Source organism: Cryptomeria japonica, chromosome 4, assembly GCF_030272615.1.
Source record: "Cryptomeria japonica chromosome 4, Sugi_1.0, whole genome shotgun sequence".
Taxonomy (NCBI): domain Eukaryota; kingdom Viridiplantae; phylum Streptophyta; class Pinopsida; order Cupressales; family Cupressaceae; genus Cryptomeria; species Cryptomeria japonica.
The window spans coordinates 265220657-265244856 of record NC_081408.1 but is presented as its reverse complement, the minus strand read 5'-3'; the positions used below and the strand labels follow the sequence as shown (position 1 = coordinate 265244856).

Genomic DNA, 24200 nt, shown 5'->3' with positions numbered 1-24200 from the left:
TTTATTTCCATTCTTCTTCTTTTTTATTGTTTCCTATAAAGATGTGGTGGACTTTCAACAAATGGGAAATCCAAGATAATTCATATGTCAATGACCTACATTTAATCCCAGAGTACATATCACTTTGAATTTGCATGTCAAGTAGTTATTATAAAAAACCAGTTGTGATCTGCTTATATGTGTTTGTTGTACCAAAACTAGTTGATATGTCTGTACTTGTAGACTGGGCTTTAGTTGTTCTATTTCTTTTATCATTAGAGTTGATCAAATAATAGAGTAACAAGCAAATTGTTAGCATGCCTGTGTACATCCACCTTCTATTACAAGAAGTCCATGTTACTTGCCTGCCAAGTGTAGCTTTTAAGAAGTTAAAAGGACTCTCACCCTTAATATAAATTAATAAGGACTTCAAAATACAAATGTATACATTGATAGAAAAAGAAAGGATACATGGTGGGATGCAACTTCTGATCGAACTGATAACATGCCTGCTAAATCATGTTCAAAATAGGTTCAAGTTACACCTGTCAAAGGGTTTTGACATGTTCAACTTTAATCAAAATGCCTTGCCTATGCTAAAAACTTGGTAAAACGGAGTTCTCAGACTGCTATGTTATTGTCTGCAATTTTCCATCTGGATGATGTTTTGAAATCACTTTTGGTAGGAGACATTACAGTATTTGAAAAACAATTACTGAGATGGTTTCATAAGCCATGTTATAGAGAGAAATTGATCTATACAGATCCATCAAACCAGCTTTGGTGGCCTTTGGGAATAGAGCTAACCTCCCATCCAAGCGGCATTAAATTGAGTTATTTGTTTATTTCTTCTCAATTCATCCACCATTCACAATAGATCTGAGTTATAATATCGTAAAAGTGTTTGAAAACATAGCAGGAAAACTATCCTTCCCAAAGGATTTCTCTTTGTTAAAGGAGAAGACTATTTCCTATAATTCACAATTTTTTTCATGATTTGCCCATTACCTAGATTTGTTACTGCTCTTGGGAGATGATTTAGACTTCTCTATTGGGTTCAAGTTATGGCAAGGCAAGCTTTCTCTTGATTTAATGGAGTTATATGCTACTAACTATGAATGTCTTTATGAAAGAAGACAGGGTCTGCATCTTCTTCTCGTAAAATATAACACAACATAGCTCTATTAGAAATTCGAATGATCACTACAATGAGGTTCATCTCTGTATATAGAGTTTAGGAGATGTAACCACAAACACAAACATGAAACTTGCCCTAGATTTTAAACGCTAAAAATAGTAATACTAAGAAATCACTCAAGTTACTACAGTGATGAAATATTCCCCTTAAATTTTATTTTATTTTTCTCAATAAGATTACAAAGCAAACACAATAACCCGTTAAGGTTAGAGAAATAAGCCAAAACAACCGAAAGGGAACCCTTCCACCTTTTGTTCACCAAGAGCCCAATCTAGGAGGGTGAGAGCATACGGTGTAGATTTTAAACGCTAAAAATAGTAATACTAAGAAATCACTCAAGTTACTACAGTGATGAAATATTCCCCCTAAATTTTATTTTATTTTTCTCAATAAGATTACAAAGCAAACACAATAACCCGTTAAGGTTAGAGAAATAAGCCAAAACAACCGAAAGGGAACCCTTCCACCTTTTGTTCACCAAGAGCCCAATCTAGGAGGGTGAGAGCATACGGTGTTCCAAGGAGCGTTAGCACCATAAAATAAATTGAAATTACAATGTACGGGCAGCAACCAGCCCCTTCTGCCAAGGAAAACAAGGAATTTCAACACAATCACTCTTCTGCATATTTCAGCGGGAGGACAATACATAGAAACTATCACTCCACCGCATATTTCAGCGGGAGGACAATATCACTCAACCACTTACTTAGTGGAAAGACAAAAGCTACAAACTGAATTACAAACAAGAAGGCAGCTAAGCCATCCTCTTCCACTTGCACAGTGGGAATTACAAAAGAAGAAGCAATAAGAATGATTGATCAGTACTACTGAAACAATCTTACAAATAGAGATATGAGCATAGATAAGAAGTTAAGTGCAGATCTCAAGCTATCCAAAATCACACAACATAAACACTACTTGCTATTCTGAAACTGAAAATCAATGACACACAGAACCAGCCACACCAAGCAACACCAAAAAACTCACAACTCACTCAATTCTACACCAAATCACACCAAATCTGAAACAAATGAAAGAAATGGCATAGGCGATCAATCCCCAAACCTCAAACCAACAATGTGGAAGCTTCAGGAGTGTTGCACGCAACCCAAGGCACCTCCCAAATGGTATGGCCTGCTGTAGATTTTGATTTGCAGCTAAAAATCAGAATCACCACGTCCCCTTCTGCAAATTGGTGAGTTATATCGCCCAAGGAGTACGGTTGGATAGAGCCAATACCTAGAATGTAATGATCAACAGGCGGGGAGATACAAACAAAAAAGTGCTTCAGCCACCACGTCCAGCAACACCAAAAAATTACAGCAGCAAACAAAACTCTCCAAATCCAACACAAAATGCAATCCACAGGAAACAACCAAACAATCCAACAAAATCGAACCACAGCTAGGAGTGATGTCTCACACTCGAAACTGCAAAGGATGCTCTAGGAGGTTTTCACCCTCGAAGAAGTCTGGAGTCATTCTGACAGCATAACAATATAAATTCTCTGGATGACCAAATGAGAGTCCAAGCAACTGTATTTATAGATTTCCCAGTCTGAAATTCAAATCTAAATTACCGCCAAATTCACCCCCTTCAATTTGCATTTCATTTCCCAAGGTGGACCCAAGTATGGCGTCCCACTCATAAGTCAAAATTATGCCTAGAGGGAAAAGACCACAATTTTTTGGCATATACACTTTGTTAAATAAAATAATGTCTCCAGATTCACTCTTTGGCGTCCCCCTTCATAACATAAATATTTCGCCCAGCAGACTTAGGAAAACAACATTATGCACAATTCTCAATAAAATTAATCAGTAATAAAATAATTCAATATTAAACCTTAGGATTAGGAAATAATATTTAATTAAATAACTTATAACTCCAATACTGATTATCATCAAAATCAAGGATGAAGCTGAGCAATGAAAACCACTGAACTGAACCGGATCAGGACCCTGTCCAAGACTGCCAAAAATAGCAACGCTCAAATTGCTACTTACTAAAAATAGTAAGTCATGAAATACTGCTCTGAAAAGCATGATCTTCGCACCCAAAGAAAGAGCTTGGAAAGCTCGGTAAAACTGTACCATCCAATCAACCAAACCCTAAATTACTAAAAATAGTAATTATGCGAACCTCAACTGAATGTGATGCATGTATCATCACTGCGAAGCTCTCTGAAAACCCAAAAAAACTCCACAATCAAGAACTCCAGACTCCAACTGCTTCCAACTCAAAATCCGCCTGGAAGATGGAAACCCTAATTCTGCCAAAAATAGCCTACGGGCCTCCTAAATAGGCTATTCTCCACCAAGAATGATCACTGGCTGGACGGGGACATTACAGTCCACCCTCCCCAAGATTGCTTGCCCTCAAGCAATCATAAGCCTGGATGCTATTAAATCTCTTCACTCTCCCAAGTAGCATCCTCTACAGGTCGGTTCTTCCACTTCACCAAGTACTCCCTAATTGTCCTTCTCCTCAAGGAGCGCTCTCTGAAATCAATAATCTCTTATGGGATCAACACCAACTGCCCTTCCTCATCCAAAGGGGGTTAAGTCTGAAGAGACCGCTACATTGTGTCCTCGTGCCTTCTTGAGGCATGACACGTGGAAAACATTATGAACTATGCTACTCTCTGGTAGCTCCAACTCGTAAGCCACTGCACCAACCTTCCTAGTGACTCGGAATGGACCATAGAAACGTGGCTTAAGCTTTCTTGCACCACTCTTCTTAAGAGAAGATTGTCTAAAAGGCTAAAGTCTGAGGTAGACCATGTCTCCAACCTCAAATGATCGCTCTACACATTGCTGATCAACGTACAACTTTTGTTGATTCTATGCAATCTGGAGGTTATTCTTCAAAGCTCTCAAAATTTCCTGACACTACTGCATCATATCCCGAGCTTGAGGGGCTTTGATATCTCCAAACATCAAATCAGCAAAGATAGGGGCCTCATAACCATACAGCGCCATGAAAGGAGACATCCTAATAGACATGTGATAAGAAGAATTATAGCGATATTCCCCTAAATGTAACCATCTCACCCATGTTTTCCGTTGTTCTAAAACATAATTTCTGAGATAGCCTTCCAACCACTTGTTTATAATCTCTGTTTGTCCATCAGTCTGGGGTTGGTAGCTTGTGCTTGGAGTAAGCACTGTGCCACATAATCTGAAAAATCTCTTGCCCAAAAGTGCTTAGGAACTTGCTATCCCTATCACTTACGATATTCTTGGGCAGCCCATGTAATCTAAACACTTCACGGAAAAACACATCAGCCACTTGAGTTGCTGTAAAAGAACTAGTGATGGCAAAGAAGTGAGCAAACTTGGTTAATCTATCCACCACCACATAAATGCAATCCTTGCCATGAGCCTTTGGTATCCCCGTGATGAAATCCATCGAAATACTTTCCCATTTTTGGTTTGGTAATAGGCAGAGGTTGCAACAAACCAATAGGTAGAGTGTGCTCATTTTTGTTCATCTGACAGGTGTGACACTCTTTCATGTAGTTCAATACTTCCTGTTTCAGCCCTTTCCATGTGAACCTCTCACGAATCTACTTGTAGGTCTTGAAATAACCTTGATGACCAGCAAGGGGAATGTCATAAAAAGTCTGTAGAATCTTCTTTTTGAGCTGAGATTCAAGTAACAAAAAGATCCTACCCTTGTAGAGTATCAGACCGTCAACCACTTTGTACCTTTCATCCTGAAAAGCACCCTCAATAATGTTGGTTGCAAGCTGATTTTTGGCATAATCAGCAAGCAATAAATCTTTCCAATCAGCAGTGAGCTCACACAAAGAGCTCAAATGGGGTCTCCGTGAGAGAACATTTGCCACTACATTGTTTTTTGCCTTTGACATACTCAATGTCAAAGTCGTAAGCTTGTAGCTTACTCAACCATTTCTACTGCCTCTCATTCAGGTCCTTCTGATGCAAGAAATGCTTGAGGCTATTGTGGTTTGTCTTCACTACAAACTTGCTTCCTACCAAGTACTGCCTGAACTTGGTCAAGGCGTGCATAATTGCAAGCATCTCCTTGTCATAGATAGAGTATGACCTCTCAACTCCTCTCAGCTTTCTACTTTCAAACACAATTGGGTGTTTGTCTTGCATCAACACAGCTCCAACACCTTCACCTGATGCATCACACTGAAGCTCGAAAGGCTTGGAGAAATCAGGTAGGGCTAAAACTGGGCATGTGCTCATAAGTTCTTTAAGCTTGTCAAAAAACCCTTGTGCCTTTTCTGTCCACACAAAAGCTCCCTTCTTTGTGAGATCCATGAGGGGGCAGCCATCTGAGAGTAACCCTTCACAAACCTCCGATAGAAGCCACATAGACCCAAAAACCCCTTCAGGTGAGTCAAGTTCTCAGGTGGAGGCCAATCAACTATGGTTTTGATCTTTTCTGGATCAACCTTCACTCCTTCTGCACTGATAATAGGCCCCAAGTAAAGCAACTCCTTCATTCCAAAGTCACACTTAGATTCTTTTGCAAACAATGATTCGAACTCCAGAATACTGAGTATTTCATCTAAGTGCTCCAAGTGCTCCTTCCATGACTTACTGAAAATAAGGATGTCATCAAAGAAGATAAGCACGAACTTCCACAACTGCTTTTGGAAAATCTTGTTCATGCACGACTGGAAGGTAGCAAGTGCATTAGTCAAGCCAAAGGGCATGTCCAAAAACTCAAAATGCCCAAAGTGGCATCTGAAGGCTATTTTCTAAATGTCAGATTCCCTCATCCTGATTTGATGATAGCCGGACCTGAGATCAATCTTGGAAAAGTAGACAGCACCATGTAGCTCATCAATTCTAGGAATAGGATACCGATTTTTTATGGTTTTTTGATTGAGATCCTGATAATCCACGCACATGCGCATGGTCCCATCCTTCTTCTTAACCAGAACTACAGCCGAAGCAAAAGGGCTCTTGCTTGGCCGAATGTAACCCATGTCAAGAAGCTCCTAAATGGCTTTCTCAATTTCAGCCTTCTGCTTCTTGAGGTATCGATAAGGAGTAGTCATGACAGGCTTAGCTCCTTCAAACTCAATAATGTCTTCAGTACCTCGCTCAGGAGGTCTACCGAGAGGAGGATTCTCAAACACCTTACTCTTTGTAATCAAAGCTTGAATGTCCTCAGGATAACTTCTCTTCTCTTCAAGTGAATTAGCAGGCATGATCATGCACTCAGGAGATTTACCAAGAGGGGGATTCCCAAAAATCTTACGCTTTGTTGAGATTAAAGATTGTACGTCTGCAGAGTATCCTCCTTTTTCTTCAAGTGGACTAGATGGCATTATCAAACACTCTGCTGCCCACTCCACTTGCTTATGGCGGATCAGCCTCTCCATCCTCTTCAAGGATACAATCCGCGGGCCTCCATTAGACATCCCTCTCAAAATTACCTTCTTTCCTTCAGACATGAACTTTAACTCCATGGTTTGCAAGTTAAGGGTGATCTCACCAAGAGATCGCAGCCACTGAATACCAAGGACCACATCATCAGTCCCTCCAATATTGACAACATAGAAGTCATCCTTGACTTCATAGTTACCAAGCTTCATTGACATGTTTGAGACCATCCGTTTGCAACAAATGGTTGATCCATCAGCCACCATGACCTTGAAGTCTTCAACATCATCAGTGATAAGACCTCTCTTTGCGACAATTCTAGCATCAATGAAGTTGTGAGTTGCTCTAGTATCAATTAGAGCAACAAGTCGATGCTCTCCCAATGCTCCTTGAACTCTGCATTATTCATTCTTGTGGAAGCTCAAGAGTTGGGCAGCTATACCCCTATCTTCATGGTCACTTTCAGGCCCTTCTGGAGCCTCTTCATACTCACTTCCCTCTGAATCAAGCTGTTGTTCTGAATTTTCAGAATCTGATCCATCAGCTGAATATGCTTCCATTTGACGAGAATTACTCTTCCCATGGCATCTATGACCCAGAACCCAAGGTTCTTTGCAGGAATAGCACAGATTCTTTCTTCGGAGCTCTTGACGGAGCTCATCATCCATCCGGCAAGGGAACTTCTTAGGCTGATTAGAAAATTTCTTCTTGTCTTTACGGAATGAGAAAGGCTTTGACTGAAATTTGGACTTAGGGGAGGCCAACTCCATGCTCCTAGCCTTCTTGATTGCTTCAGCCAAGGTGGGCGGGTCAAAGGCTTTTACCCAACTTTTCAATGGTTCTTCAAGTCCCTCGGTAAATAGGACCACTAACCTCTTCTCAGAGATACTACTAACCATAATTGAAAGACTTTTAAACTCAGTTATTAAAGTATCCAAATAGCCCTGTTGTTTGAGTTGTGCAAGCTCTCTAAACTTCACCTCTAGATCCTTGGTATCAAATCTTTCAATCAACTTGTTGGTGAATTCCGCATAGGTATTGATCAAGTTATGGCCAAGGGTGACCAACCCATGCTACCACCATTCATGAGCAGCTTCATCTAAGTGCAAGGTGGCGAACTTGATGGCTTCTTCTTCGGGCATAGGCCTCAAGGACAAGTAATTGTCCAACTTTTGCACCCACGCTCTAGCTGTGCTCTTACTACTTCCATGAAAATGTGCTAGAGTAACCTTTCCAAGAGCTTGTTGATAGTCTCGTGGAGTGGAGTATCGACTGTCATACCTCCTTCCCTCTTCTTCTAATTCATGTATTGGTCAAGAGACCAGACATCTTGAATCTCTTGGGGAAATGTTGCATACTCCACGAAACTAGCTCAGATCTCCTTGACCACAAGGATTTCAACTTCAGGAGGCGGTGTTTCCCTTGGAAGGAAAACTGGTTGCAATGACCTTGTCACCGATCCAATAGGCATTCCACTACTATTGTTACCATTGTTTATGCCATTTCCATTACCACCGGAGTTGTTGGAAGTGCTGGCATTATTTCCACTCATATTCTGATTCTGATCTTGGCTATGCCCTCCTCCAGCACTTTGTCTAAAAGTGGCTATCATCTAGGACATCATGTCCATCATAGTGTCAAATTTCTTCTCCATTTTCTCCACAGCCACTGCTGCCTCATTCTGACCAAACAACCTTTCTCCCATTGAATCTGCTGAATCAATTTCTTTATCTCTGTTCCTCAGAACCTCTAGAAAAGTTTCTTCCACTGGAACTGACGGTATCTGATACTGTTGCCTTCTATGTTCCCGGTTGTAGTATCTGATATCTCTGTCACTTGTGGAACCCCTCTGTCACACACGCTGGCAAGATGTGTGGTTCTGATACCACTAAAATATTTCCCTTAAATTTTTATTTTTATTTTCTCAATAAGATTACAAAGCAAACACAATAATCTGTTAAGGTTAGAGAAATAAGCCAAAACAACCGAAAGGGAACCCTTCCACCTTTTGTTCACCGAGAGCCCAATCTGGGAGGGTGAGAGCATACAGTGTTCTGGGGTTCGTTACCACCATAAACTGAACTGAAACTACAATGCATGGGCAGCAAGCCAGCCCCTTCTTCTTATCCAACAGGATAGAAACTAAACTACTTGGCGGTGAACCAGCCAAGGAAAACAACAAGGACTTTCAACACAATCACTCTACCGCATATTTCAGAGGGAGGACAATACATAGAAACTATCACTCCACCACATATTTCAGCGGGAGGACAATATCACTCAACCACTTACTCAGTGGGAGGACAAAAGCTACAAACTGCATTACAAACAAGAAGGCGGCTAAGCCATCCTCTTCCACTTGCACAGTGGGAATTACAAAAGAAGAAAGCAATAAGAATGATTGATCAGTACTACTAAAACAATCTTACAAATAGAGATATGAGCATAGATAAGAAGTTAAGTGCAGATCTCAAGCTATCCAAAATCACACAACATAAACACTATTTTCTGTTCTGAAATTGAAAATCGATGACATGCAGAACCAGCCACACCAAGCAACACCAAAAAACTCACAACTCACTCAATTCTACACCAAATCACACCAAATCTGAAACAAATGAAAGAAATGACATAGGCGATCAATCCCCAAACCTCAAACAAACAATGTGGAAGCTTCAGGAGTGTTGCACACAACCCGAGGCAACTCCCAAATGGTAGGGCCTGCTGTAGATTTCGATTTGCAGCTAAAAATCAGAATCACCACATCCCCTTTTGCAAATTGGTGAGTTATATCGCCCAAGGAGTACGGTTGGATAGAGCCAATACCCAAAATGTAATGATCAACAAGCAAGGAGATATGAACGAAATAGTGCTTCAGCCACCACGTCCAGCAACACCAAAAAATTACAGCAGCAAACAAAACTCTTCAAATCCACACAAAACGCAATCCACAGGGAACAAACAAGCAATCCACAAGAAACAAACAAGCAATCCAACAAAATCGAAAACGCAATCCACAGGAAACAAACAAGCAATCCAACAAAATCGAACCACAGCTAGGAGCGATGTCTCACACTCGAAACTGCAAAGGATACTCTAGGAGGATTCCACCCTTGAAGAAGTCTGGAGTCATTCCAATAGCATAACAGTATAAATTCTCTAGATGACCAAATGAGAGGCCAAGCACCTGTATTTATAGATTTCCCAGTCTGAAATTCAAATCCAAATTACCGCCAAATTCACCCCCTTCAATTTGCATTTCATTTCCCCAAGGAGGACCCAAGTATGGTGTCCCACTCATAAGTCAAAATTACGCCTAGAGGGAAAAGACCACGATTTTTTGGCATATAAACTTTGTTAAATAAAATAATGTCTCCAAATTCACTCTTTGGCGTCCCCCTTTATAACATAAATATTTCGCCCAACAAACTTAAGAAAACAACATTATGCACAATTCTCAATAAAATTAATCAGTAATAAAATAATTCAATATTTAACCTTAGGATAAGGAAATAATATTTAATTAAATAACTTATAACTCCAATACTTATTATCATCAAAATCAAGGATGAAGTTGTGCAATGAAAATCACTGAACTGAACAGGATCAGGAACCTATCCAAGACTGCCAAAAATAGCAACCCTCAAACTGCTAATTACTAAAAATAGTAAGTCATGAAATACTGCTCCGAAAAGCATGATCTTCACACCCAGAGAAAGAGCTTGGAAAGCTCGGTAAAACTGTACCATCCAGTCAGCCAAACCCTAACTTACTAAAAATAGTAAGTATGCGAACCTCAACTGAATGCAATGCATGTATCATCACTGCGAAGCTCTCTGAAAACCCAAAAAAACTCCACAATCAAGAACTCCAGACTCCAACTGCTTCCCACTCAAAATCCTCCCGGAAGATGGAAACCCTAATTCTGCCAAAAATAGCCTACGGGCCTCCTGAATAGGCTATTCTCCAACAAGAATGATCACTGGCTAGAAGGGGACATTACAGACTTTATTACAAAGGTAAGCCTTTCTCTTAACACCCACTCTTAAGGCTACCTATACAAAAAATAAACATACTAACACGATGACTAAAAACTTAAAATCTCAAAACTGTGTAATTCTTCAGAAGCTATTCATTGAAAACAATTCTTGGACCAAGTAGATTTTTAATTTCCAAGTGTGGAAGTCAAGGCCTGAATATTTATCTACTGGAATTTCCATTTTCCAAAAACATAAAAAATACCCTAAATTTTCAAAATATAAACCCAGAAACTTTTCCAGACCCTCCGTAGTATTTAAAATTTTTTCGAAAATATTGAAAACTGTTTTAAATTCCTGAAAAATAAAAAAACTTGAATTTAAAATAGAAATAGCCAAAAAAATTGATGTTGATTGTATTTTCCCTAACTAGGACTACTAACAGCAAAAAGATGATGAATTTTATGACTAGAAATGGTAATTGTTTTACTACAACCCCCATGAAGCCATCTTCAAATGCCCTCAATAAAATATTATAAATCTCCAATCAACTACAAATAAGAAAAAACACAAATTAAAATTTGTGATTTTCATGTGTGATACATGTCCAAAAAATCATGATTTTTGCATCTGCCTATGCCAACAAGTTAATACTTTTTGCAGAAGTATATTAGAATTGTTTCCCTTGGTGAAAACACAACCTTGCTGCTTTCCTTGTTTGTGAACTTTGCAAAATTTGATGTGAGAATAGTCACAACCTAGATTTCCTCCATGCGACATACCTAGGATAGAACCCTCGTTTTAATACCATGTTGTAAAAATAGCACACAATATTATTCTATTAGATATTGGAGTGACTACTACAATGAGATTCATTTCCTTATATATAGTTTGGAAGATGTAACCAACAAACATAAAAGCAACACTCATCCCAGATTTAAATGCTAAAAATAGCAATACTAACAAATCACATAGGCCACTAGGTGACTCTTACAGAGGTAAGCCTTGTATTCTAAGTTACCAGTTTGGGTTCGGACTCAGGTTTGGGGACATGTAATGTCCCGTTTTAAGAACAATGCAGTATAACCACAAAATGTAATGCTTGATACCACTTGTAATGTCCCTTATTGAACAATATATGAATTGTAGGACAATTATTGTCTGATCTTACATAAACTAATAAATGATAATGATCAAGCCACTGGCTGTCTCTGATTTATACAATTAAGATTATGCTTGAGTGAATTGATATCAGTTGGCACTAAGTGTATAATTACTTGCTGTTTCAAATAAGACAATATAAATATGCAATGGACTAGATGTTGATATTGCCAAGAGCAATATGAATGGCTGTTTCTGATTTGGAATATATAGTATGCACAATTGGTTACTGCTGTTTCAGATCTGGAAATGATATTATGCAAGGTATATAGTGCTGTGTCAGATGTAAATAATCCTGGACTTCATGCACACAATATTGGGCCTTCGGCCTTGCTCACACGAGCTCTTCCAAACTGGAATAAGAAATAAGATGTAAATGCAATTGCTGATTGAGTGAATGATTGTGAATGCCTTCTTATATCATGTTTTTGGAATGGAATGATAAGTCACCGTGCCAAAAGACATGTCTTCATAGCATCTCTTCTCCTTAATGCTAATCACACCACTTCATTGCTAATCGCTGCAGTCTGATCCTTTATGTTAACCGCCTCCTTTCATTATCTAATCTATTAGCCTTCTCACTAACCATTGTCTTCTTAAACAGATTGCTGACCATTAAATATCAATTTATTATTATGTCCTCTCTAATCATCAGTTAGATAATATAGTTAAAGGATGCAGAGTTGTAAAGTATGTGGTGGCTGTTAGAAGAGGATGCCGTTGTTGATCTGATTGATAGTCCCTTAAGTTTGCTAGTCTCGTGGGAATTGGTCGTTGCCTTATCATTAGTCAATGCTAACCAAATTACAATTCTTATCATTAGTCTTTTATCTTAATCCTCCTTATCGCACTTCACTTCTAATCACATCCTTTGCAAAGATAGTTGTGATTCTGTGGTTGCAACTTTACTAATTCCTCGGTGTGACCGCTGACGGAAGGAATCTTAGTCACTGTTCTTACATACCTCCCATGTCAACATCATCTCTTGCTGCTTCCAATATTCTTTTGGACTTGTTATCGGCACTGTGAGAATTGTTGGCATTACATTGTCATTGATGTCAACCATTGAGAAGATGCACTAGACAAAGATGCAAAGACATCTATTGAACATAGATGCAGGGCCGATCTGGTTAAGTATGCAAGGGGAGATGAGTTGCAAAAGAGATGAGTTGCAGAAGTGTTGGTTCAAGTTGGATTCGTGTTGGTTCAGTTTCGGCATCAATGAATGGGGGCTCTTTCATGTCGCTACACAATGTATTTGTAGCCGTTCTTTGCGCACCTAAGCTTTTCGGTGAGAGATCCTACAAGTCTTCTCGACACCCTTGCTTTATCGGCTTATCGCCACCCGATGGAAGTGTAACACATTAGTTCTCATTGTCATCAAGCTTTGTTCCATCCGATCCCCGATCTCCAATAGTGGACCCCACCCTTGCTTTATCAGTTAATCACTCTCCGATGGAAATGTAGCCACTAGTTTTTGTAGTCATTGAGTCTCATTCCATCCGAACCCCGATCTCCGATAGTGGACCCCACCCTTGCTTTATCAATTAATCGCTCTCTGATGAAAATGCAGCCACTAGTTTTTGTAGTCAGCGAGTCTCATTCCACCAGACCCCCGATCTCCGATAGTGACGTGTCAAAGGGGTCCTCACAAGTCCCATATTGGCCGATCGCCCTTTTAGGACTTTTACGCACACAAGCTTTGTTGTTCTATGATTCCTGAGGTGCCCAATTGCCCGACTCTCCAATGGAAGCAATCCCATAGTCGACAACTTGTGTGGTAAGGATGAAATGAGTGGACCCCACCACGATCAAGCTGGTGACTATTGAGTGGTATGGAAGACGGAGAAGCTGGTGACATGGCAAGTTCGGGACGAATTAAAAGAAGTAACTTTGCTGACAGAGAATAACCATGTGGATGCACATAACATGCAGAGATTATTCAAGAGTATGATGATGTCGACTAGAAAAGTTGCCCAAGTGGACGCAGACCAAGTGCGACCCGATGACAAAGGTGAAGTCAAAGACGTAGCTCGCACGAAGCAGATCCAATTCCTCTGTCCAATAAGGATATTCAAATTGCTAGTGAGGAAACAGGTGTCCCGCTAGCCCGCAGTCAAGAAGACAAATGAAAGATGATCTTGCGAGATAATGAAATGGAAGATGGTGCACAGCCCCGCCATCCCACAAGTATATTTTGCGATGATGAAAACGCAATGGGTATTTCACCAAATGCCCGCTCAGAAGTGGTCCATGTGGACAGTTGACCAAGTTTGACCCAACGACATAAAAGGAGATGTTGAGGACGTGGAGTATACAAGACAAATCAAATGTTGCTGACTGTGAATGGATGTTGCCTATTGATCAAATCTGATCGCAAATAGAGATGAAGGCAAGTGGATGCATATAATGGAACAGGTAGAAGACCAATTGGATGGCTCGAGAAGATCTGAAAGAAGATATCACAGCTATGAGAAGATCTGAAAACCTCCAGTCGACAAGACATCACAGCTACAAGTAGGTGAAGATTACTAAATGTAGTGATCAGAACTCAAAGATCGATCCAAAACTGGAAGAAGATGCAATTAATGATGGTGGCCAATCAGTAGTAGGGTTGATTTCTTAGAGTCTCGAGAAGACTACTTTTGAATGTCCTTTTTGGAGGGAAAGTCTATGATGAATGTAGATGACTATTAAGGGTAGTTATGTAGCAGGTGGATGTGTGGAGAAAAAGATAGGTGAGTGTGTATGCTCTGAATCGAAGTGCAGAAAAGAACTGAAAGTAGAAATCAAGAAAGCACGAGGCATAGAAGGCAGAACAGAGAATGTGGAAAACACACCAAGTGAAGCAGAGACAAAGGACATAAGACGAAGACTTCAGAGCAATGAGCTAAAAGTAGAGAGCAGACATAAAAGAAAACAAGGGTGAAGAGAAGAAGACCAAGGTGCAGAGAAACCAGAAGGTTATACACACAAAGTGGGGTAGAGAAAAAGGACTAAACCAAGTAGAGATCAGAGAGCTATATGCAGATATAAGAAGAGGACAGAAAGCAAAGGACAGAGATTGATAACAAAGATCAGAGAGCAGAGGACAGAGTTCGTGAGCAAAAAAGAATCAAGTCAATCTCAAGTGCAAAAAATAGTGTTACAAAATCTCATTTGTAACAAGGTGCTTATTCGTATTTGAATATTTACTCATTGTAATCGTCTAAGTTGGTGCTCAGATAGGGGGGTTGGTGCTCCTTTGGGTTGGTGCCCATAAATATTGTAATCGTCTAAGTTGGTGCTCAGATAGGGGGTTGGTGCTCCTTTGAGTTGGTGCCCATAAACGTGTAATCAAATATTTTCATTGTGAGGCCGGATTAGAGCAATAGACTCTAGCAGCATTTCTCACCGAGGTTTTTCCCCACCATGGGTTTTCCTCGTATATCTTGTGTCATGTGCTTGCCTTCTGTGTGTGTGACAATGGGTTTAATATCTCTACTTATAGTTTCTTGACTTTTGTTATTAACGTGTTAATTCATACAATAAGTCCAAGTTTTTAATTACCACTAATTCACCCCCCCCCCCTTAGTGGTCCATTTGTGTTCCTTCAAGAATTCCATTATAGAGTTGCGTATATTTTCTTATTTATTTAATTGTGTTAAACTTCTCCATAGAATTTCAATATACCTTTCAAATTTGTCTCTCCCAGAGACTTCACAAAAATGTAATGATGTGAAAAAGGATGGGGACATTACAAGACGCGAACCCAATTCATGGATTCGGGAAAAAAAATTCACCCTTTGGGTTTGTGGGTTAGGTTCGTCCGTGCATGTGTGTGTGTATACATATATATATATACTAAGTCACAGGGTTTTCCGAATTTCAACGATGAAGTTCAAAATTCAGTGAACTCCAAAACATGATTAAAAATTTGTTCAAATACACTTAATAGATTCATACAGCTGAAGGGCATAGATTTTTTTCTTTTTTGCCTCTATCAATAACAAAACCCTGAATGTGGAGCGGGTTGAGCTTTGAAACACCGCACGAAGAGGAAAATTGATGCATTACAATTCTTTCCATCTATCCATTAAGATTCTCTTCATCTATCCTTTGCACCATGGTTCTTTCCATTCTTTCATTCGCACCATGGTTTTTTCCATTCTATCCTTCGTGAATTTCACAAGTTCTTTTCATCTCTGCTCCATGAAACTCTTGTAGGCTTTGCTCGTGTTCTCCTTCCTCTATCAGGCTGACCTCGATAGGACTTTTTGCGAATGGGCCTTTTATTTTTAAGTTTTGTTTTTATTTTAACCTTTTGTTGTTTCAAATAAAATTTAGTAACTTTATATTTTATGATTTTAACCCATGTCATTCGTTTATTTATTTTATTTTTTATAATAGATTTAAATTGGATTTTTAAATAAAAATATATTTATTATTTAACTTTAATATTATTTAAATTAAAATTTCAAACAAATTTTTGTTTATATATTAAAAAATTTAAATTATTACATTTTTTTTTTTAAATTGTATAAGACGAATTTAATGTCGACTTCTTTACCCTCGTTGATATATATACACAATAATATTGTATATTAATAATTTTAACAAAATAATAAACTTTAAATGAATAATTTTTTAATGAAAACTTTAACTAAATAACAAACTTTATATGAATAATTTTCAAAAGTAAACTTTAACTGAATAATAAACTTTAAATGAATAATTTTTAATGATGAATTCATTATATTGCCGAGTGAAAACTTTCACCGAATCTATATATAATTTTTTATTCATTGTCGAATGAAAAATTTCGACAAAAGGCGGCAACACCAAACCCGACCTGGACCTAGATGCAAACCCGAACCCGAACCCAAGCAAACTTGGTCAAGCACAAGGTATAGAAGGGTTGAACCCAGTAACTCAGCTTATATTCTAAGTTACTGGGTTCACCTGTTTTGGTCCAGGGTTCACTCTGATTCGAGTTCATGTGGGGTTCGCCTTGGGTACGCCTTGGGTAAGTACCCAAGCGTTTGGGTTCGCTAAGTACAAACCTAGGCATATCCAAAGGCTCCGAGTGCCAAAACATAACAAAAACAGACATTTTTGACCTTTTCTTGCATCCAAAACCCTAAAAGCACCCCTTCTATTCTTGGGTTTTCGTCATGCATTTATCAATGAAGTAGCATACTATTAAGTGTATTTAGTTTTATAATTTTGAATTTTTCTTTAAACTTTTACATATAATATGTGTGTATGTATGTATATAAATATATAAATGTGTATGTACAAATATATAAATGTGTATATACAAATATATAAATGTGTATATACAAATTTATACATATATGTGTGTGTTTGTACAAACAAACCTGACCCACGAACCCAAAGGGCAAAATTTATTTACCCGAACCCACGAACCAGGTTCATGTACCCGAACCCACGAACCAGGTTCATGTACCCGAACCGGTAACTTAGCTTATATTCTAACACTCCCTTCAAAATTCAATTTCCCTAAACATCTAGCTCTCACAATGATCCTTCGTCATATTTCATCACTTGTTCTCTACAATGATTTTGTGGCTAAATATGCCTTGATGTTACTTCTTTGTACTAAAAAAAGATATTCCAAACTCATATTTTTCCATTCTAGCATTCAGATTTTGAAGTGATCTAGTCCTTTCATAAATTTGTACATGGCATGTCCAATGATATTCCAAATTTCTAACCACCAATGAACCACCTTTGTGGAAAAAGACAGATGAGTCAACCACGTGCATTTAAATCTGAATTCAGGTTTGTATGGAAGACCTACTTTCGAGATTTTCAATGTGATGGACTAAGATCAAAAACTATATAGTCACTGACTAAAGTATTGTTTTATGTGTTGGTTGAGACACACGGATAGAAAAAAATTATTTATATTGGCTTCCTTTTAATCAATTTGTCCAGGTGAAAAAACCTTCAATAAATTCCATATCCATGATACTACTAGTCTCAACAACAACCATAAGAACAATTCTATTCTGATGTCAAAATATAAAATTTTCCTCAAGGATGAATTTTGTGCCAATATTAATTGTTACTGAATCTCTGATTTGCTCAAGATAGGCAATTATAGTATTCCATATGGAGGGGCAAAGGCATTTACAATGGTGAAATATGTCTGCAATTCATAAGAACTGAAGAAAGATGAAATATCCCAAACCAGGGATAACATATTTTTTCCTCTAATGTAATAATATCAGTGGCACTCGAAAACAGGAGTGATTAAGGTATCATAATAACATCAAAGCTCCATGGCAATAAACGATTTTATATAGCAGACTTAAATCAAAATAATCAATCAACTCAGTTATCACACACTTCAGATTATGTGCCTCTTATTCACAAGTGCCTGAGAATGGTGTCACAATCGATGAAGATTATGAGTCTGTGTTGGAAGGCGCTAGACATATAAATAGAGATTCCATACAGACTCCACACCATGTGATATATTCCAGAAAACAAGCTCAGCGAATTATGATGTTCTGCGGATAAAATGATGGAGGAGCTTTCCACAGCAGGTATAAAAATGGGATCTCAATCCCATGCCAAGAACGAATGCCAAGAATGATAACCTGCAGAAAAAATAGAAAAGTCGTTACCTGTAGAATGCCACACCACATTATCAAAGGGTTTGCTCTGATCATTTGTTCCATCCAATACATCTGCCACTGTATTTCTTCTTGACAGGACCTCTTAAAAGAAAACCTGTGATACTCAAACAAGGAGACTTCAATCGATGAACTGGTATTGTTGTCTCCAAGTTCCACACACAGCTTTGCAATATTAATCTCCAAATTATTTATCTCCTCATGGCAATTATTTAACCCGAGATCTTTAGGAAGCCAAGGCACAAACCAGCTCACCAAAACTATATTTCGATCACAAAAAATTAAACTTGATACTACCGCCACTTATAGTTATCCTTCCACAAATGGGGAATAACTCAAATAAAATGTTCACGAAACTATAGTCCATTTACCACTAAGATTCAGTCTTAATATGAGCACTAGTCTCTTATGATAGCTATGGCCGATATATTTAAGCCCGCGACTTTACACAATAAAAGATTACCAAGCTCCCTTTATTTATTTGACAGACCTCCAATGTTAATCAGCCCAACTTTATAATATTAATCGCCAATATTGGAAGAACGGCAAATATAAGGACTTACGATCAATATCACTCTTCAAAAATTATGTCGTCGCATTCTCATAATAACTCTCCTAGCAAAGTATTTATCTTTTTATTTTTCTAAATCAAACACTGATCTTCTGCTAAATTTGCCTCCAATGGAGACTTCACAAATTTGACTCAACTATGAACTCCATCACGAATCCACTCCCAGGAAGAGTCAAGTTTTTGTCCAACCCTTTTGTCAACTCCTGAAGGTTTTCGTCTCCAAAAATCATAAATCGTTTATCAAATCCAAAAGCACGCCTTTGCTACAACCCCAGGACCTCCTTATAAAGCCCTCCAAGAAACATCTAGAAGATTAGGCCAACTGGAGAACTTTATTTAATAAAGTGACCTTATAATAATATTTATTATTTTATTGTTATTTAATTAAATTAATTAATATTAAGTCATCATTTGAATTTTTTTTTTTTTTACTACTTAATAAAAATCAATTCAATTAATTGTCACCTTAAAAATTGGGGGCATTACAAAAGAAACCATCTCCCATGGAGGGAGGCATAGGAGTGGGAAACATACCTTATTGTGTCTCACTAAACGACCACCTTAAATTTGAACAAAATTGGATGTGTTTGCTGCACCAAATTTGCAAATATCTGATCCTCTATAGATAGTTGGATCTTGTTGTTTCTCACATCAAAATCAAATCAATCTAGTTGTCCTTCACTTTACCTTTGACCAAGACGCATTTGTTGAGTAAATCCGTACCGTACCCAGTACATCCTCTGATACCATCCACATCACAAGGATTTTGGTATGATTGAAGTTCCTTCCTCTAAGGGCAGCTCCAAGTTAGAAAGATTTGGCATCCATATTTGCGTAATTGTCATCAATGTCCTCTCCATTTTTGGGTTTTCCTCAATTTCTATAGACTCGTTTGATTTCTTTTCTTATTAGTATCAAGATACCATCCATAGCTTTGGCTCCCATATGTATAAATCTTTTCTCCCTGAGTTGTTGGTTAGCCATTTCTTATTCCTATTATTTGGCTTGGCAAAATCAGTCTTCAATGTGAAATTATGGGGCTCGGTGTCTTAACTTTGTGATTGGATTTCCTTTTTGCAGATTCCCTTGAATTATTTAAGAAAGTGGGGACCATGGTTTGAACTTTGAAGTAGCTTTAGCCCCTCTGTTTCCTATCCTACAAAGGCTACAAATGGGTTTTTCAAAGCTATTTGGATTTCCATTCCTATTGTTTCTTTTCATTTTCTTACATATGATATATGGAATTGTATTCATCATGGCCATTCCAAATTTTCTGCTGATTATTATGATCTTGCAATAAATGTGCTGGTGTTTTGGGTTCAAGGCTTCCTATGCTTTTTTTCTCATGGGGCTGCGTTTGGATCTACTAGTTGTGGATTTCCTATGAGAGGCATACCCTCACTAGCTAGCTCCCATTTCCGAATCAATATATCACACAAAGACCTGTCCAAACAAAGGTTGACTCAGATTCATGCTTACATAGTAACTCCTAATTTTCTTGTGAAGTCAGATGCTACCATATACTCACCAATTACAGTCCCAAATTTTTCTAGAGGATTCCCACCAATATTCTCGTACCAGTATAGGCAGTTTTACACATTCGAGGATGGTAATTGATAGATACTCAATCGGGTTGAAAGCCATAGAAGTTTAGAACAGTGTTTCATAAATAAATAGACTTGATTTTTCATTAACCATGTCCCTCCTTAAAACATTTGATCTTACTCTTGTTTTAATAAAAGAAATACTATGAAATATCATTTGGCTATAATTACTATTTCAATAGAATCTTGGGGCTCTCAATTCTCTTGTACACAAATCCCTAGTTTTTTTGGTCTAAGATGGGAGCCCATGAATCTGTAGATATGAGAGTTATTTCTTTCCACAGCCAAATTCTTTGTTCCATTTCATTCATTGAGAAACAGATCTTTGATGCGGTTTCCATTCTAAGATGGCATTATTTCCCATTCTATGAAAAAACTGGTCCTGGTGATTTTTCTTTTTGCATGGTTCTGAACAAACTGTGGTAGATCTTGCTTGCAAACGTGTGATGCTTCTTGAGAAACAGCACATCTGACATTATAATTTGGATTTTGAAGGATATTACTTTGAAAGGAGGCCATGGCCTCTAGGAAGAAAGCACTAAAACTAATCAGTTGTTGGCTGTTCAGGTAATAATTTCACCAGTTTTGATGGCTTAATTGAAATAGTTTAGAGGATGGAAGAGCAGGGTTGCCAGGGTTGAAGCTAGACTAAAGTGAAACTATAAAAATAATATCAACAAAAATCTACACATAATTTCATCCAAGTTTCTTTCCAATTTCATGCTCCTCGTTAGCAAATTATATCTACTCAATTACAAGATTTGATACAGTATATAGCATATGTTTCTTGCAGGTTTTAATTAGAGTTTAGGCAACCTATCCATAAAATCAGGACTTTCCAATGTTACATCTCCTAGCAAACAAATGTTGAAGATCTCCATGTTGTCATCGACATAATTATCCTTTACAGTTGTATGTAACATGTGTTTCACAGTCTGCTTTGTCAGACACTGCATCTTTATTAAAGAATCTGATCCAGCTGTTATGAGAATAGAGGTTCCTGGGTCATATACACATCGCCAAACACCTCTTCCACTGCACATAGATACAAAGAAAAGGCATGAATATGATCTCGGTTATGGAACATAAATATTAAATATTAAAAAAAAATTGCATAATGGATCGTGAAGGTTAGTCAGTGCCCCAAGAATTCAAAATTCCTTTATATTAACTATATAGCATGTTTCTAAAACCTAAGAAAAGAACATTATCTCATTGATTTATGGTGCACTTCTATTCCACTTAGGTAAAACTCACATATGTCCCCTGATAGTCGTAACATGTTCTCCATTTGGTTGCCAAATGCAGCATGTGCAATCCTCACTGGCTGTAACAATTAGCTAGGGCAATGCATCAAGAAGTGACATAATCAGAACAAATTCAATATCACAAAATACATTCACTAAAATACAAGCAATCATAGGAAGGCACGTTTCAAAGAGCACACCATGAAAATATAGTTCGATAAAACATAAAATAATCCATGCAGGAGAGCATGTGTTCAAACACAAACAATTAGAGTGGACAATCAACAATGCAACAAAAATGCAAGGGCAGTTGTTTTAAGTCATTTTAAAATGGCAAGTTTCTAAGTTCATAGGACAATAGTGGACTTCCTTAAAAACAGTTTGACTAACCAAACAGGTAACTCTTGACCTCTTAAAAATGGAGAAATGTAGGGTTTTGTTCATATCTTTCAAAACAAATCAAGAGTTCCTTTGTAGAGATGTCTGGTAAGATTAATAAGCCCAAGTTTGTTGGGCTTGAAATAAGACACTATAATACTTTATGACTGTTCTTCCTTATTTTAGTGTTTTGATGGAGACAAGAACATTTGGACAGTCACAAAATGTTCAGTGTTAATGTCGCTCAGATTGATACAGGATCATTTATGTTTGAAATGGTGTCCTTAGTGTATCAATAATCTATAATCTTAGTCAGTGCAGCCTGGATGCACATATCTATTTTCTCCAATGCATCCTGTAAGCAGCATTGATTCCCTGCAGTTCCTCAACATTTATGACAACTATATTGTTTCCCCTGCTAAAAATCTTGCAGAAATCTAAAAAAAAACAAGTGTCGTTGGAGTCTGGCTTAATGGTAAATGTTTACAAAAAAAAAATCTAGAAAGACAACTTACCCAATTAGTTCCTATTAATAACCACCACTCAATCTTTGTCTTTTCTGACAAAAAACAAGGACTTAGATCTTAATCGATTTGTACCAGAACCTTAGAACAAAAAAGATAATCAATACAGGTTGGAAGGCATAATACAGTTTGGAAAAGATCTACAAAGAAACGTATCTCCAGAAAGTTGAAAAAATAAAGCAAACTCAAAAACAATTCATCATCAGTTACTTTGCAGTTAAAAACAATATGCCCTTATCCTATTCTTGTCAAGGTCATAGTATGCTACTCATTGAAAATAAAGCTTCAAAGATTATATGTTGAGCAACAAAAAACGGCTAAGATATGACATGATAAGTTTCCTTCCATTGCCCAATAATCATGTTTAACCCATCTACACTAAAAAAACAGTTGGCAAATGACATGGATACATGGTTAAAGCATTGGTAAATCCATGATGACAACATTTTCACATCCCTCGAAGGCATTCATTTTTAATTTGTCGTAGATTCATACACTAATCAACTTGTCAATGGCAAGGTGAAAGATGATGCAGGTTATGTAGTTCAATAGGGAGAAATCATCAATGCTGTGGCTCCATGCTAGAATGGGGTGCAAGTGATATTGTCTTCTAGTGTAGCTCTCAATTATAGTTAACACTCCTAGAAGGATATTTTTGGTATATAATTATCATATATATGACAATAGTATAAATACTAAATAACACCTTTTAACAAATATGAAATATTTAATTCTTATTATAAATTTAGATAAATAATAAATATAAATGTTATTATCTAAAGAATAATTTCACCTATCAAGGTCCTACACTCTATGGGCTTTTGATAGAATAAAATGAAATAAATGAAGACAACAACTGCCTCAAGTGGTTTGAACTTCTTGTCCAATACATTGTAGGGGACTGTGTATTACACTCCAAGCTCTCTAGAATGATCTGCACCCTACACATTTGGTGATGTTGATGTTATAGCAGCAGGAGATATCTTAATACTGTATTTATCGCTGTCTTATATCAGTAATCTCCTTATTTATTTCACTAAATACTTAGTAAGTTGCATTCTATGTAATGACTATTTGCCCTCTCGAGTGAATAACTTAAAGTACACAGATAAAACACGTAATGCAGAATAATAATGCCATAGATATCAGATGCAATATAAGAGATGTTATTCCATTCCTAATTGTTGTCTGTCACGAGTTACATTCGGAAGTATATAAAGATATCGAGGGGGTGTGAGCGCCAACCGTTGCACCACAACTGCCACCCCTCGGTTGCCAACTAACCAAGACAATTACAACTTAATTAACTAGTTTTATTTTCATGTACAATATTGCCGCCAACATCATCCCCCCCAAAAGAAAAGAAGTCGTCTCCGGACGACTTAATACAAAATAGAGATGACATTAACCAGAACTACTGACACCAGTCGAGCCCGGAACTTATACACCTGTTGCGTCCTCGCCTGAAAACCCTTTTCTGCTACCATCCGATGCTCAAGTGCGGATTTCACCATTAGTACTTCCTTTGACATCACAATCCTCCTGTGC

The 24200-nt window shown here is 37.8% G+C and overlaps 1 protein-coding gene across 26 annotated transcripts in view; it reads right to left on the bottom strand.

Moving 5' to 3' along the window:
* LOC131039677 (uncharacterized) overlaps positions 1 to 24200 on the bottom strand; it is a 163715-nt gene that overhangs the window by 71161 nt on the left and 68354 nt on the right. For all 26 annotated transcript variants that reach the window (XR_009372309.1, XR_009372310.1, XR_009372308.1 and 23 more), the window contains exons 7-8: positions 21761 to 21843; positions 21320 to 21538 (exon numbers count right to left, since the gene is read on the bottom strand). Coding sequence is in view for 3 of the 26 variants with exons in the window: in XM_057972471.2 (XP_057828454.2) it covers positions 21320 to 21538; positions 21761 to 21843 (302 nt within the window). In the remaining 23 variants the exon portion in view is untranslated. The remainder of the gene's footprint in view (positions 1 to 21319; positions 21539 to 21760; positions 21844 to 24200) is intronic.